The 13,370-nt window shown below is 47.1% G+C and overlaps 1 protein-coding gene across 1 annotated transcript in view; it reads left to right on the top strand.

Moving 5' to 3' along the window:
• Positions 1 to 369: 369 nt before the first annotated feature.
• The window catches only part of Tgfa (transforming growth factor alpha), an 86,385-nt gene continuing 73,384 nt past the window's right edge, over positions 370 to 13,370 (top strand). Inside the window, 4 exon segments of the mRNA XM_028762502.1 lie at positions 370 to 425; positions 4,069 to 4,170; positions 4,284 to 4,533; positions 4,535 to 4,625. Coding sequence (XP_028618335.1) covers positions 370 to 425; positions 4,069 to 4,170; positions 4,284 to 4,533; positions 4,535 to 4,625 — 499 coding nt within the window.

Genomic DNA, 13,370 nt, shown 5'->3' with positions numbered 1-13,370 from the left:
GGCAGAGCTCCACACAGCAAGGAAGACTTAAAGGAGCCCTTCTTTGTCCTCCCCTAGAGCTGGGGACACACTGACAGCTGAGGCCTCCATGGGGCTGAAACTCAGACAATCCACCCCCTTTGCATCCACTTCTCTCCCTAAATCTCTTGTCATGATAGAATCTCCTCATTCTGCCAAAACTCAGTTACCAGAGTCCTCCAAAAGGATCCTCCATGACCAATGGCCTCTGACCCTTACCATCTGGAGGATGCCTCTCTAGTTCCCTCTTCCCTTGTTATGTATTGCTTCCTAAGTGAAGGTCCTGTGCTGAAGCCAGCAGGCCACTGGCTCTGAGACTGGCTTATGGGAGCCATCTTCCCTCTCACACCCATGGCTGTATTTCCTCCTCAAGCCCTTCTAGAAACATCTGGGACCATTTACTCAAGGTCAGCTTGGCGAAAGCACAATGACCTGTGACTACCCATAATCAGAAATGAGAGGAGGCTGGAAAAGTGGGCAAAGAACCCCTAAACACATCCTCAGAACTTGGGTGAAAGGCACCTGGGCTGAGGCTTGGTGGCCTCTGCCCCAGCTCTGCCACTGTTCTCTTGTTTGCTCAGGGACAGGCATGATTGGCTCTACAGAGTGAATCCCCCTTGCTCAATCCAGGATATATTCTTGTAAAGAGGTCTCTGCATGAACACAGGGATAGAGTCCCAAGGATGCAGGAGACAGGCGTAGCAGGGTCTGCAGGGGAAGGAGGGCACCGAGTCTCCTTGCAGTCTCAAGGACACCTCTGGGATTTACTCAGCTCAGACAGCAATGAATTCTGGATAGCTGAAACATATGAGCATGTATGTGTGCATATGCAGATGTGCATGTGTATAGGTGTATAGGTGTGGGCATGCATGTATGTGCACCCATGAGCAAGGAAATTGACATGGAGTGATTAAGCAAGGGAAGAGTAGGGAACACGGAGTGGGGAGGCAAGCCTACCAGGGGAACTTTGATAGCCAGTGTTGTTCAGATGAGACACTGTTAAGCAGATGAACTCTGGCACCTAATTCTCCTATAAGCCCAATGAGTTAAGTCTTATCTTTAATAAAATGTGGGAAACTGAGGCAGTGGAGCAGAGGAACTTGGGAACAAACTTCACTCTCAACATCACTCTTGCTATTTGCTTCCCAAACCTGATCATCTATTCACTAGAATAAACTGGAAGGAATCTGGAGAGACGGCTCAGCGGTTACAGTACTTGGCATGCAAGCATGAGAATTGGAGTCCAGAACCCCAGAATCCACATTAATACTGGGTGGAGTAATAGCCTTCCTGAAATTCCAGCCTTGGGAAGAAGAGGCAGGGGATCACAGAGGGAGATGGCTAGCCAACTAGCCCAATCAGTGAGTTCTGGGTTTGATTGAGAGACCTTGTCTTAATGAATGAATGAGGTAGAAGGAAAGATGATGATGATTCCGCTTCTGGCCTCCACATGTATGCACAAATGTGCATAGATACCCACACACATACAAACATGCATATACACATAAGCACACCACACATATGCACATAAAAGTAAAAAAAAAAATCTGGAATGCTCTGAAACCGTATTACACCAGCTCAAGAAAATCTTAGGGAATAACAAATGATTTTCAAGTATTAGGGTGTACTCTAAGCCAGGTGTAGAGACACACTTCTGTTGTCCCAGCAGTGAAGAGGCCGGGGCTAGAGAATAAAAAGTTCCCAGCTATAAAACAAGATCCAGCCTCAAAAAAGAAAGACAGACAGAAAGAGAAGGAGGTATGGGGGTGGGGGGGCAGTGAAGACAGAAAGACGGAATGTACTTGGAGTTGTGTACTTTTTAGCTTGCAAGCTGTCAAAATATCTTTTTTTTTCTGTTAGAGATTTTAAAATTAGATTTATTCACCGAATATGTGGGTGTTTACCTGCGTCTGTGTATGTGTATCACGTGCATGCTTAGTGCCCAGGGAGGTTCCTGGGTTTCCCAGAACTGGAGTTATGGATAGTTTTGAACCACCATGTGAATGCTGGAATTCCCAGTGTACATATTTTGTCCTCTGAAAAAGTAGTAAGCGCTCTTAACCTCTGAGCCATTTCTACAGCCCCACAAGTTATCTTTTGATTAAAAATATTTTCCAGCCCTTCAGAGGACCAGCCCACTTGCTTGGTTCTGCCAGCCCCAACAGTGTGTGGGCAGCGGGCAGAGGACCAGGACCGTCTGATTCCCAGACAGCTGGCAGCCAACCACAGCCTTGCTGCTCCACACGTGTTCCAGTCCCCAACCCTAGTTCCTTGCCTCTTGTTGCCAAGGGAACAAGCAAGCTCCAGGACAGGACCAGGTCAAAGGGAAGAAGTGAGCCCACGTGCTGAAGGCCAAAGGAAAGTTCTATGCAATGGCTGGATGGAATGGCTGTTAGGGGACCCTCACTAGCTAGTCACAAGCATCAAGAGAAGAAGGAAGTACGATAGTTTCTAGTCAGTGTAGGGAAGGGATGCCTTTCTATGTAAACTCACACCACTTTCAAAGTATCCTCTTTATAATGGACCATCCCATCTGTTATGGTGCAGATCTTAAATGTTCCTCTTATGGTAGGACTGGAGAGATGGCTCGGTGAATAAGAGCCCTTGTTATTTTGCAGAGGCTCCTAGCACATGGTGGTATGTAACCAATCTGTAACTCCAGTTCCAGGGGATCAGATGCCAGAAGAGCACAGTTCTGGAGGATCAGACTCCAGACACACATGTACTACATACAGTCAAAACACTTGTACAAGCAGTGTAAACACTTTGTTTTTCAGAAAAGGCGCTTAGAACTTGGTGTGGCTTTGCAGGCCTTTAATCTTGGTACTCTGGAGGTAGAGTCAAGTAGATTTCTGTGAGTTCAAGGCCAGACTAGACTACATAATGAGACCCTGTCTCCAAAAAATTAATCAATCAATTAATTAAAACAAAAAATGCTTGGATTTAACCCGCTTTGTTGTTGTTTGGCTTGGTTTGGTTTTTGGTTTAGGGTTATCCCCCCTCTCCCCATAAAAGTTCATTTGCTGCTAGGTTGGGACCCCAGTGGGTGGCGCTAGAGAGAGACGGTGGAGACTTCAGTAGGTGGGGCCCTATTGGAGGAAGTTAGAACACTGGGATGTACCCTTGGAGAGGATATTGGGACCCCCCTTTCCTGCTTTTGAGCTGAGACAAATGCTTCTCACTATTACGTCCTTCCTCTTCATAGACCCAAAGCTACAGGGCTGGCCAAGTGACCATGAACTAAACAGAAAACCAAATCTCCTTTTAAGTTGCTTACCTCACCTGCATTTTGTCTCAATAACAGAAAGATGATTAACACAGTACCCACACGTTGAGACCAATGGCTTGGGCCTTCTTTTGAAATTGAGGTCCTCTGTTCTTAGAATAAACTGGAATTTTCAACTCTGGGACTTGGAGCATCTAGCTAAGGAGACAGCAAGAGGATCCCAAGGCCAACACACCCTACCACCAACGCTCCACCTGCTAGGAGAACGGTTCGTCTCTGGAGCAGCTAGGGGGCAGGAAGCAGGAGAGGGGTCAGTCTGACTACTTTATAGCTAGTCGTGGTCTCTCTGGGGTAACTGTCTCCTATGGATGTGCCTCACACACACCCACAAACCGTCCTTTCTCTACCCAAAAGAGTCTTCCCTTCTTGTGTTCCCATCTCATAGTTCAGATTCAGGGGCCATCTCAAAGACACAACCCCTGAACGGGCCAGCTAGCTGACCCCCACCACCAGCTCCTCCTTTGTTCTGCACTTAATTGTAACCAAAGCCAGCTCTTGTTCCGGCTCCTGCATCCCCCGAAGCAGTGGGACAGCGGGGTTGATGCGTGAATAAGTTCATGGTAGGCAGAGATTCCCTGATCTTCACAATGTATCTGGGGACGCGGAGTGCCTTTGCCCCTAGTTGGTGGCAGGCGTCCCAGGGCCGGCAAGGATGGGGACACAGGTGGAAATTCGATTTTAATGAGTGTTTGGCTGACTACGGAGAGAGCGCTTCTCTTTGGTCAGGTCTTGCCAGGTGGCTGGCTATGCTCCTGGGTCTCCAGGCTCCTGCTCAAGACTGTCTTGGAGAAGCCCCTGGCACAGGTGACTGGATCCTGGACGACTCTGCTCCGCCGCCTACAGCCTGAACGCGGCTACTGCGCAGGGTACTGGGGCGGCGACCCTGGGCGCGAGCACTGCAGGGAGGTGTCTGAAGCCGGGCGCTTCCTGCCTGGCCCTTGGCCCAGGGTGGTGACTGGCTGTCGCGATCGGGGCGCAGGTCCCCGCCCCCGGCTCCCAGTCCCCACCCCTGCGCCTTCGGGGGCGCCCCATCGCGGGAGTGTGGTCCGCTTCGCCCCTGTCGCCTAAGGCAGAGAGGTGGCGGTAACCTCCACCTCTTTCCCGTTTCCGCCGCGGGCAGCGCGCCGGCCAGTGCCACCGGGAGGCGCGGTCGTCCCTCCGCCCGCGCGCCGGGGGGCGGCCCTATCGCCTGCGCCTTTTTCCCCCGCGCACACCGCGGCGGCGCGCGGCCACTCGCCAACCGCAGAGAGCGCGGTGGCTGCAGCGCCCTGCGCTCGGAAGATGGTCCCCGCGACCGGACAGCTCGCTCTGCTAGCGCTGGGTACGTAAGCAACACCGGTTGTCCCCGGGCCCGCTCCAGCCTGGATCTCTGCGGTGCTCTTGAGTCCGCTTGGGAGAGCACAAGAGAGGCGGGTGCTTGGAGTGGGTGGGAGCGTGCGAGCCACTGGTAGTCACCGAGAACTGTGAAGTGGGGGACAGTTTTAGCGAGGTGGCCGCCCGGCGGTGAGATCCGGCTTGAACTTTACTCTGCGCGGCGTCGGCTCGCCGGTGCCCACGCCCTCCTGCCTACCTGTCTGTCGCTGAGCCGGGCTTCTCCGAAGCCTCCTGAGCGCCGGTTGTCCCAGTGCAACCCCTGGGTGTCCCTGGCCTGAGACCCTTTCGTGTCCCTGGGGGCAGGAGGCCACGTTGCGCACCCGCACCCTTACTTAGTCTTCGACTTGAAGCTCTCCTAGGTGTTGGGTGGGTTTGTGATTTGTGTGTGTGTGTGTGTGTGTGTGTGTGTGTGTACACGCGCGCGCGCGGATTAATTGTTCTGTTAATGAGCTTCCTTGGGAGCCTTGGTGTTCCTGTCAGAGGAGGCGGGAGTGACACCTGAGTGTAACCAGTTTCTTCTGAGTTGGTTCTTGGACATAAACGCGGGTGGGGGAGGGGACAATCTTCCCCCCTCCAACCCCCTTGTCTGGGTGCTGGGGGAGAATTGCCGCTGCGAAGCTCGCAGGTGTGTATTCTCTATCAGCTACCTGGTGCAGTCTGTTTGACAGAGTGGACGAAGTACCCAGGCGTCCCAGTCACTGCTGCCGCCTTGTGAATCTTTCTGTCTGCTATTTTTAGCATTTAAAACTCTGTAAGGAGGCTGAGGCTGTAGGTCAGTGGCCAGAGTTCTTCAGGTACCAAACCCTGGGAAGAATCCCCAGCACTATGTAAAGCCGGGCTCGTGACTCCAGCGCTCAGACGGTAGAGACAGTAGAATCATACTGCCACCCTCAGCTATATAGCGAGTTTGAAACCAGCCTGGGCTGTACGAGAACCTGGTTCTAATTAACTATTAATAATTAAAGCCTTATAAAGTAAGATGCTTGCTATAGGATCAATAGACCTCAGAGAGTGTTTGGAACTCCCCTCCCCAAAATATGCCCAGAGCAGCAGCCTGCCATAGCCGAGGTGAGAAAGGGTTACAGGTCTCTGGCAATCCTGCATTAGAAAGTTCCCTCTACAGCAGGAGGGGACACATTGTGATGCGCTCAGCTTTGCCCTCACCAGAAGTGAGTTATGGGCAGATTTCCTCACTTTTTGTAAGAGCCACCTTTCGGGTGTATTCTGATGTCAGTTTTCACTTCGTATATGAAGGTTTCATGATTTAAAGCAGTAGAATGTGCAAACAGTGGGGGTGAGGGGGAAACCTGCAGGTTGTTTCCCCACCCAAATGTTTATCCCTCCCCCCTCCCCCCCACCCCGACCCCAGCAAGCATCCGCAGGGTCCTAGCTAGTAGCGGCAGGGGGGGGCGGGGGGCAGGGTGGTTTATCCATTGAAGATGAGAACAGTGCTCCCTCCTACAGCTGTTGACAGCTGTGCTCCCCCAGCCCCTTTAACTCAGCATGGAGCAGACCCCATACTGTCTCCTTGCCTGAGTGCTCCAACCGGCTTGTTCTCTGCTCCCTTCCTTGAGAGAAAGAAAGAAAAAAAAAAGATAACCGTAAGATTGACCAATCTCTAAAAGCTGGCTTGTACAGTTCCAGAAAGAGTAGTTTAAAATGGGGGAGGGGGTTAATTCATAGCAGTGAGGATTCCGATTTATTCAATACTCTTTAAAAGACAAATCACAGCCGTTAGGTTTGTGCCTTTACTCAAACAGCTGTCTCCCACGTGTCTTTAATTTGTGGTATTTCCTCTGAATCGCTTCGCCTCTCTGACTTTTTCTTAGACAGCTCCGGGCAAATCAGCCAGTGTTACATCGATAAATGCTGTCTAAAAAAAAAAAACAAAAAAACAAAACAAAACAAAACAAAAAAAAAAAAACCTAGGATTGTCTGAGAGAGACCCGGCTGTTAATGCTGTCTGTGGAAGCTTAGGATTGGATCCCGACATTTATTCCTGTTCTGGGGGACAGAATGTGGGGGATGTGGCCCAAAGGCCAACTTTAGAGACATGATCTAGGTTCCTGTGATGGCTGCCACCCCAGGTGGAGTTCTCCTGTGCATGGTACCTCCTCTGTGCCAAGGGAACAAGAGGTTACATTATTGACATTAAATCACCTTTCTGTGCCTTGTTTTGTCTGTGAAATGGGTATGTTAAGAGAGCTATTGGATAGACTTGATACCTGCAGATTAATGTCTGGTATGCAGTCAGACCTTAATTAACCTTAATGCCACCCCTCCCTTTGTTGTTGGCAGTCGGAGCCCCAAAGAACTCTAGATGTCACAGCAGGTTATGTGAGTTCTATGACCCACAGATCACCAGCTGAGCCTCAAGCTCCTCACCCTGTCTCGGCCAGAAACCCTACCTGACCCTATTCAGTGTCACCTGGCAGACAACAAATTCAAACAAACCCAGGCATCCTTTGGTACATTACAAATCATTTTATGTCAGGCACTTATGCCTACTCTGTAGTACTGAGTGGCCAGTTGTTTTCTCCTCTGTAAAGTGGGAATAATAAAGCCAGCCCCATCTCGAAGGCTGTTAGGACATCAGATGAGATGGTCAACAGATTCACAAACCATAAAAATAATAAGGCTGTGGGTGGAGCTCCAAGGTAAAGCCATTTGCCTGGCTTGCACAAAGCCCTACCGCTGCAAAGGAAATAAAGGCTATACTGAAAATAAAATTGATTTTGGTGACAGAGATGGTCTCTGTAATACAGAGATAAGGCCTGTTTTGCTAGCACTTTCCCGTAGATTAAGACTGCCTCTAGACCTCAGGGAAGACTGCCGTAGACCGAAGGGTGATCTTTGTTTTAGATTCATGTTGAGGTGTTTTAGGTGACATTATGTGGAAAGGTCATCTTTCAGACTTCCACTGTCCGCCTGAGGAGGACTCATGCCTTCCATAACGGGAAGTCAGGGCGTGCTCACCAGCAGTGAGGGCTGGAGAGGTGGAGATCGATGTTGGCAAGCCTGCTGACCCTATGTGCTCTTCCAACATTTGGTCTCCTCAGGACAAGGTAATCTTTCTCTAAGTAATGTCTCTTGCAAGGGAGACTTTTCTTATAGGAGTAAATGTTGCTTTGCACTATTGTTACTATGGTAACACATGACAAACAGATGACTTTTCCATTGGCCCGATCTCCAAGGACCTTTGCAATATGTGTTTGGAACAAGGCCCTAGCCACCACACTGCCCTCTTAAGCAGGCAGGCATCAGGTCATCCCACACTAAAAACCTTGCGAATATCTTCTACATCAATATGCTTATGTCAGAACCATCTGGAAACCTGGTGAGTGCAGGTAGAGGGGCTTGCACACTCAGCGAGTTCCTAGGTGTGACCTGTGTGGCTGTAGGGGCTCTTCAAGAACTCCTGCTCCCTCACGAGCTTTGGGGAGCTTCTGCCTTGACCAACTGCCCTGTGCCTCAAAGCCTGCCTCATGCTTGTGAGTGTGGCTGCCGACTCAGGCGCTCTTATTAAAACTGCCCTGGCCTGTGCTGCCAGCCAGGGCAGAGCTGGAACCTTACTGAGAGTTCACAGTTCTGCTTTGCCTACAGCCTGTGCTATTAAACATCAGCTTACCACACCAACCATTTCACACTTTCCATTTTTACTTATTTTTATGTGTATGGGTTTTTTGCTTGCGTGTATACCTGAGCACCATATGCATGCAGGGCCCAAGGAGGCCACAAGGGTGTCATCTTCCCTGGAACTGGAGTTACAGAGAATTGTGAGCCACTATATGGGTGCTGAGAATTGAACCCAGATCCTCTGCAAGAGCAGCCAGTTCATGTCACCTTCTTTAATTGCAAAAATGACTTACTATATATAGCTTTTTCAAATATTTCTGATCATATTGTTATAAGATATAAACTTTATTCTTTTGTAAATAATAGGGCTTTCTAGATAAGACTTTTCCACTGGATTTTGGTTTGGGTTTTGTTGTTGTTGTTGTTGTTGTTAAAAATTTAAAAAGTGTGTGTGTGTGTGTGTGTGTATTTGTGCAAATGAGTGCAGTACCCACAGAAGTCAGAAGATGATGTTAAGCCCTGGAGCCGGAGTCACAGGTGTTTTGAGCCACCCATTGTATGCACTAGAAACTGAACTCAAGTCCTCTGTAAGCGCAGTGAGCGCTCTCACCACTGAGCCATCTCTCTAAGCCTTGAGTATCCTTGTATTGTCTCCTATGGCAAATGGCAAATACAAAACTCTTTCCTAAAGCCAGAAATCTAGCTGGTAGAGTTATCTCTAAGCAGCAACTCAAATGCTGCTCCCTTGACTCACACACTCACGTCTAGGTACCCCACCGCTCTCTTTAGGGTAGAACTCACTATATAGACTTGGGTGGCCTTGAACTCACAGACATGCCTGGTTAAAGGCAGGTGCCACCACCCTGGCTAATCCTTTCAAAGCATTATGAGTGTGTTGTATTAAATATGAATTAAGAAATAAAAACTGAAGCTGGAGACATAGCTTAAGAGCACTGGCTGCTCTCCCATAGGACACAGGTTCAATTCCCAGCATTCACATGGCAGCTCACAATAGTCTGTAACTTTAGTTCCAGGGGATCTGACACTCTTGCAGACATACATGCAGGGAGACTGATAAAAATAAAGTTATTTTTAAAAAAAAGGAGAGAAAGAAAGAAAGAAAGAAAGAAAGAAAGAAAGAAGGAAAAATTGTTACCTGGGACTGGGAAAGGTCAGAAGCTTACTGAAACCTAACTGTGCTCTACTTAATACTGGTTTGCTTGTTTTAAGCCTGAAAAAACAATTTTTTATTCATGGAGTCATGTCCTAGTCTAGTGAATTCTGAACTCTACTGCATTTAGTATTTTTGGAGGGGTGGATTAAGACAGGCTCTTTCTGCAGAGCCCAGGAACTCACCATCTCCTGCCTCTGCCTCCTGGCAGCTGGGGTTATAGACATGTGCTGCCTTGGCCGGTTTTGCCCTCGATTGCTTGGAAACCTTTCACCACAAAAGGCTTTCTGTTTGTACCACTTGAGCCTTTGGCCTTTCAATGACACAAAGATGGTCAAGGCTTCCTCAAAAGGGGATGGATGGGCACTGCTTTAGTCTGCTGTTGCTTGGCTGGTGATCTTAATCTTCCATGGTTCACCTTTTCTGGTGGCCTGGGATCCTGTAGGCCAGTGTCTCTGTCCTCTGCTCTGCTGTTGTCAGACTCCATGTCCTTCATCTCATACCTGTCAGCATGACCTCATGGAATGTCTACCCAGGACACTCCAAATAGACCTCGGTTGCCAAACACCAGTCCAGTTGTCAACATCCATCCCAGACAGCTCTTTATTTGATAATCAAGGGCGGGGCGGGGTGGCTGTGTACAAATTCCCATGTTGCTAGTGCCACTCTTCGTTAGGATGTTGTTCCCCTGTTGTCTTAAAACATAGATTATGGGGCCAGTGAGATGAATCGGGGGTAGAGGGGATTGTTGTGAAAACCTGATGAACTGAGTTCAATTCCCCAAACTCACAAACTCACAAAAGATGGAAGGGAGAGCTGGAGAGTCTTCTAAAAGTTGTCCTATGACCTCCATGATGATGCCACATGGAGGACACACACATGCATAAAAATTCTGGCATGATTTTATGATTGCAAAAACTTGGTTTTTTTTTTTACTCTGGAATATTTGGAACATTAAGAGGAGTATGAGAGGTATTTGGATAGCCCCCACAACATAACCACAGTGAACACTGCATTCAAGCCCACTGCAGGAGGATGGGTCAGTGTTAGGAGAGTGTGTGAATCCCAATGGGCTCTGTTTGAGTAGCTTGATCGTTTATAATAAACACTTTGATATGACTCTCAAGTGATATAGATTAATGTGTCATAGCTGAGATCCCCCCACACACCCCCAAACACATGATCACACTCTAATGTAGCCAACTTTCAAGGACATTGACCTTATAGATTTTTACCCCCTATAGCTCACTGTTAACAATAATCCGTATGTTTTATGTTGGGAATATCAAGTGATAGGACACCTTTTGGAAGTCACTACGGTCATAGTGTCCAGTCAGTCACAAGTGAGCATAACTTGAGAATGTACCCTGCCCAGCTTTTCTGCCTGTGCTGCAGACATGCTTGTAAATAGGCAGGGAGAGAAAGGCAAAGACTGCTCGTTGGACTGTTGAGATGCAGGAGTTATTTAAGAGAGTCATCCTCTTTGTCGTCACAACAGTGATTCACTGGGCAGCTGCCTAATGAGTGTTTTCGTAATGCGCTCAAACTTGAAAGGTGAGTTCCTGAGCTAAGCGTACTGTACAGTGCCTTGGTTTAAAATAGTCTTTTGAAAATTTTTGTGGTACTAAGGATTGGACTCAGGGCCTCAGAGGTACATCCTCAGGCACTGATCAACTTTTAATGATAATCATGTATTACATTTCTTAAATTTAAATGTCTAAAGTCTAGAAAGTCAGAGCTGGAGAGGTGACTCAATGGTTTAGGTCATCTGCTACTCTTACAAGGGACCCAAGTTCAGTTCCTAGCACACACACCAAATAGCTCACAGCCACCAATAATTCCAGCTCTCTCACCCCAGCTCAAAGGAATCTGATGGCCTCTTCTGGCCTCTGTGCACATACCCATACGGAAATACACACATATGCATAAACAAATAATAATTAAAGTCAAGAAAGTCAACCCATACAACAGACATATCTCCACAGAAATGCTGGCTTCATCTTTGACTTTTTAAAGATAAATTTCCAGAAACTGGCCTTGCTTCCACCTCGTTCCTAGAGGCTCACTTTCTTTATTCTTCTAGAGCATCACAGATTAGATTTAACATTTGTTGGAGAAAAAGATCTTAGCCAAGTTCTCAGATTTGCCATTTAGCGAGGCAGACCCATCACTTACACACTGGCTAGCTGTTGCTTCCATCTGTAGGTATTAACATTTTTATAGTAACTTTGAATCGATCTATCATTCTTTTCATGGCTCTTTAGGAGAAAGCATTTCCGTCCACAAGCCTTTACCATGTATTCCAAGACTCTCCTTCGTCCCCACCTCGTACTGATCTGTTTAGGGCATCTTGTGTTTTGTGACACATAAGAGCTTCTGACTTATGTTTTAACAGATTTTGCCAACTCTAATGCCTTCAGTGGATTCCTTTAGAGATTCAAGTAGACGTATTCTTGATAAAGCCTGCCACTGCTTTTCCAAATTCTTATCTGTTGTTTCTATCTTTTTTTTTTTACTTTATGGTGTCAACTGGGATTTTAAGAACAAGATTTAAAAGGTTTAGTTCCAATTAATTAATCAATTAATTAATGCTCACCTGACACTGTGAATGTGGAGTCAGGGGAATCTGACGCCCTCTACTGGTCTCTATGGATACCACATATACAGCATATGCAAACACACAGTTACAGCAGTAAGTTACAGATGTCATAACCATCTGTGAGTGTGGAGATTAAGGGACAACTTGTGGGAGTCAGTTTTCCCCACTGTGTGGCTCCTGCAGCTCAAAATCAGGTTTGCAGACGTGGTAGCAAATACCCCATTGACCCATCTCTCTGCCCCGAAAAACATTTTTTTAAAGAGCAGTAGATATTCTTGGGTATTCTTTCATAGGTTTATGTTTATGTGTTTAACAGTTAAGTATGAGAGTGAGTTCTTGGCTTTATATTTGTTTAGGTATACATGTAGAATACATGTTTTATAACTCACTAAGATTCAGCTTTTTTCCCTTGGTTTCCAAAGCAAGAAGAAATAATTTGAGCTGAGGTTCAAATATTTTTAGGATGCTTGATTCGATTATGTTAAAACAATCCTTGAAATCTTGAAATAAACATCGTCATCAGTATGACATTACTCTCTGTAAATATTGCTAAGATTGCTCCACTGTGGAGTGACTCTGCATTTTTTTTGAGATTTATTTGTATTTTTATTTGTATATGTATGCGTGCTTGCATATGCCATATATGTGGGTCCCCATAGAGACCAGAAGAAGGCTTGATTCCCTGACACCTGTAAGTTGTGACACATGTAACTTACTGTTGTAACTTAACTGTGTGTTTGCATATGCTGTATACGTGGATACCCATAGAGACCAGTAGAGGGCGTCAGATCCCCTGATGCCAGAAGTTACAGTTGGTTGTGAGCTAGCCTTGTGTATGTGTGTGTGTGTGTTGACAACTGAACTGCAGTTAAGCAGCCAGTGCTCTCGGATTTGGGCATTAGCTTTAAGTATACTTTATAAAACAGCTTTTGAAGGATCCCATGTTTTTATGCTGAAGGTTGATGTAGAATGACAATCCCGTGGAAGAGTAAAGAGAATGCCCGATTCATGTGGCTCCAGGTCCTTCTTCAGTGGTTGGTTCCAGGTTCCTATTTGTGGGGGTTAGAACAAGAAATGCCGCCATAGGCTCACATATTTGAATGCTTAGTCAGCAGGGAGTGGAACTGTTTGAAAGGATTACAAGGATTAGGAGGTGTGGCTTAATGGAGGAAGTGTGTCATTAGGGATGGACTTTGAGGTTTCAAAAGCCCATGCCAGTCTCTCCCTCTCCATCCCCCTCTTCTTCCTCTCTCTGTCTCTCTCTGTGTGTCTCTTTCTGTCTCTGTCTCTCTCTCTGTGTCTCTCTGTCTCTCTATGTCTCTCTCTGTCTCTCTCTCTGTCTCTCT

Source organism: Grammomys surdaster, unplaced genomic scaffold, assembly GCF_004785775.1.
Source record: "Grammomys surdaster isolate TR1022 unplaced genomic scaffold, NIH_TR_1.0 133, whole genome shotgun sequence".
Lineage (NCBI taxonomy): Eukaryota > Metazoa > Chordata > Mammalia > Rodentia > Muridae > Grammomys > Grammomys surdaster.
This window is presented reverse-complemented; position numbering and strand designations above follow the sequence as displayed.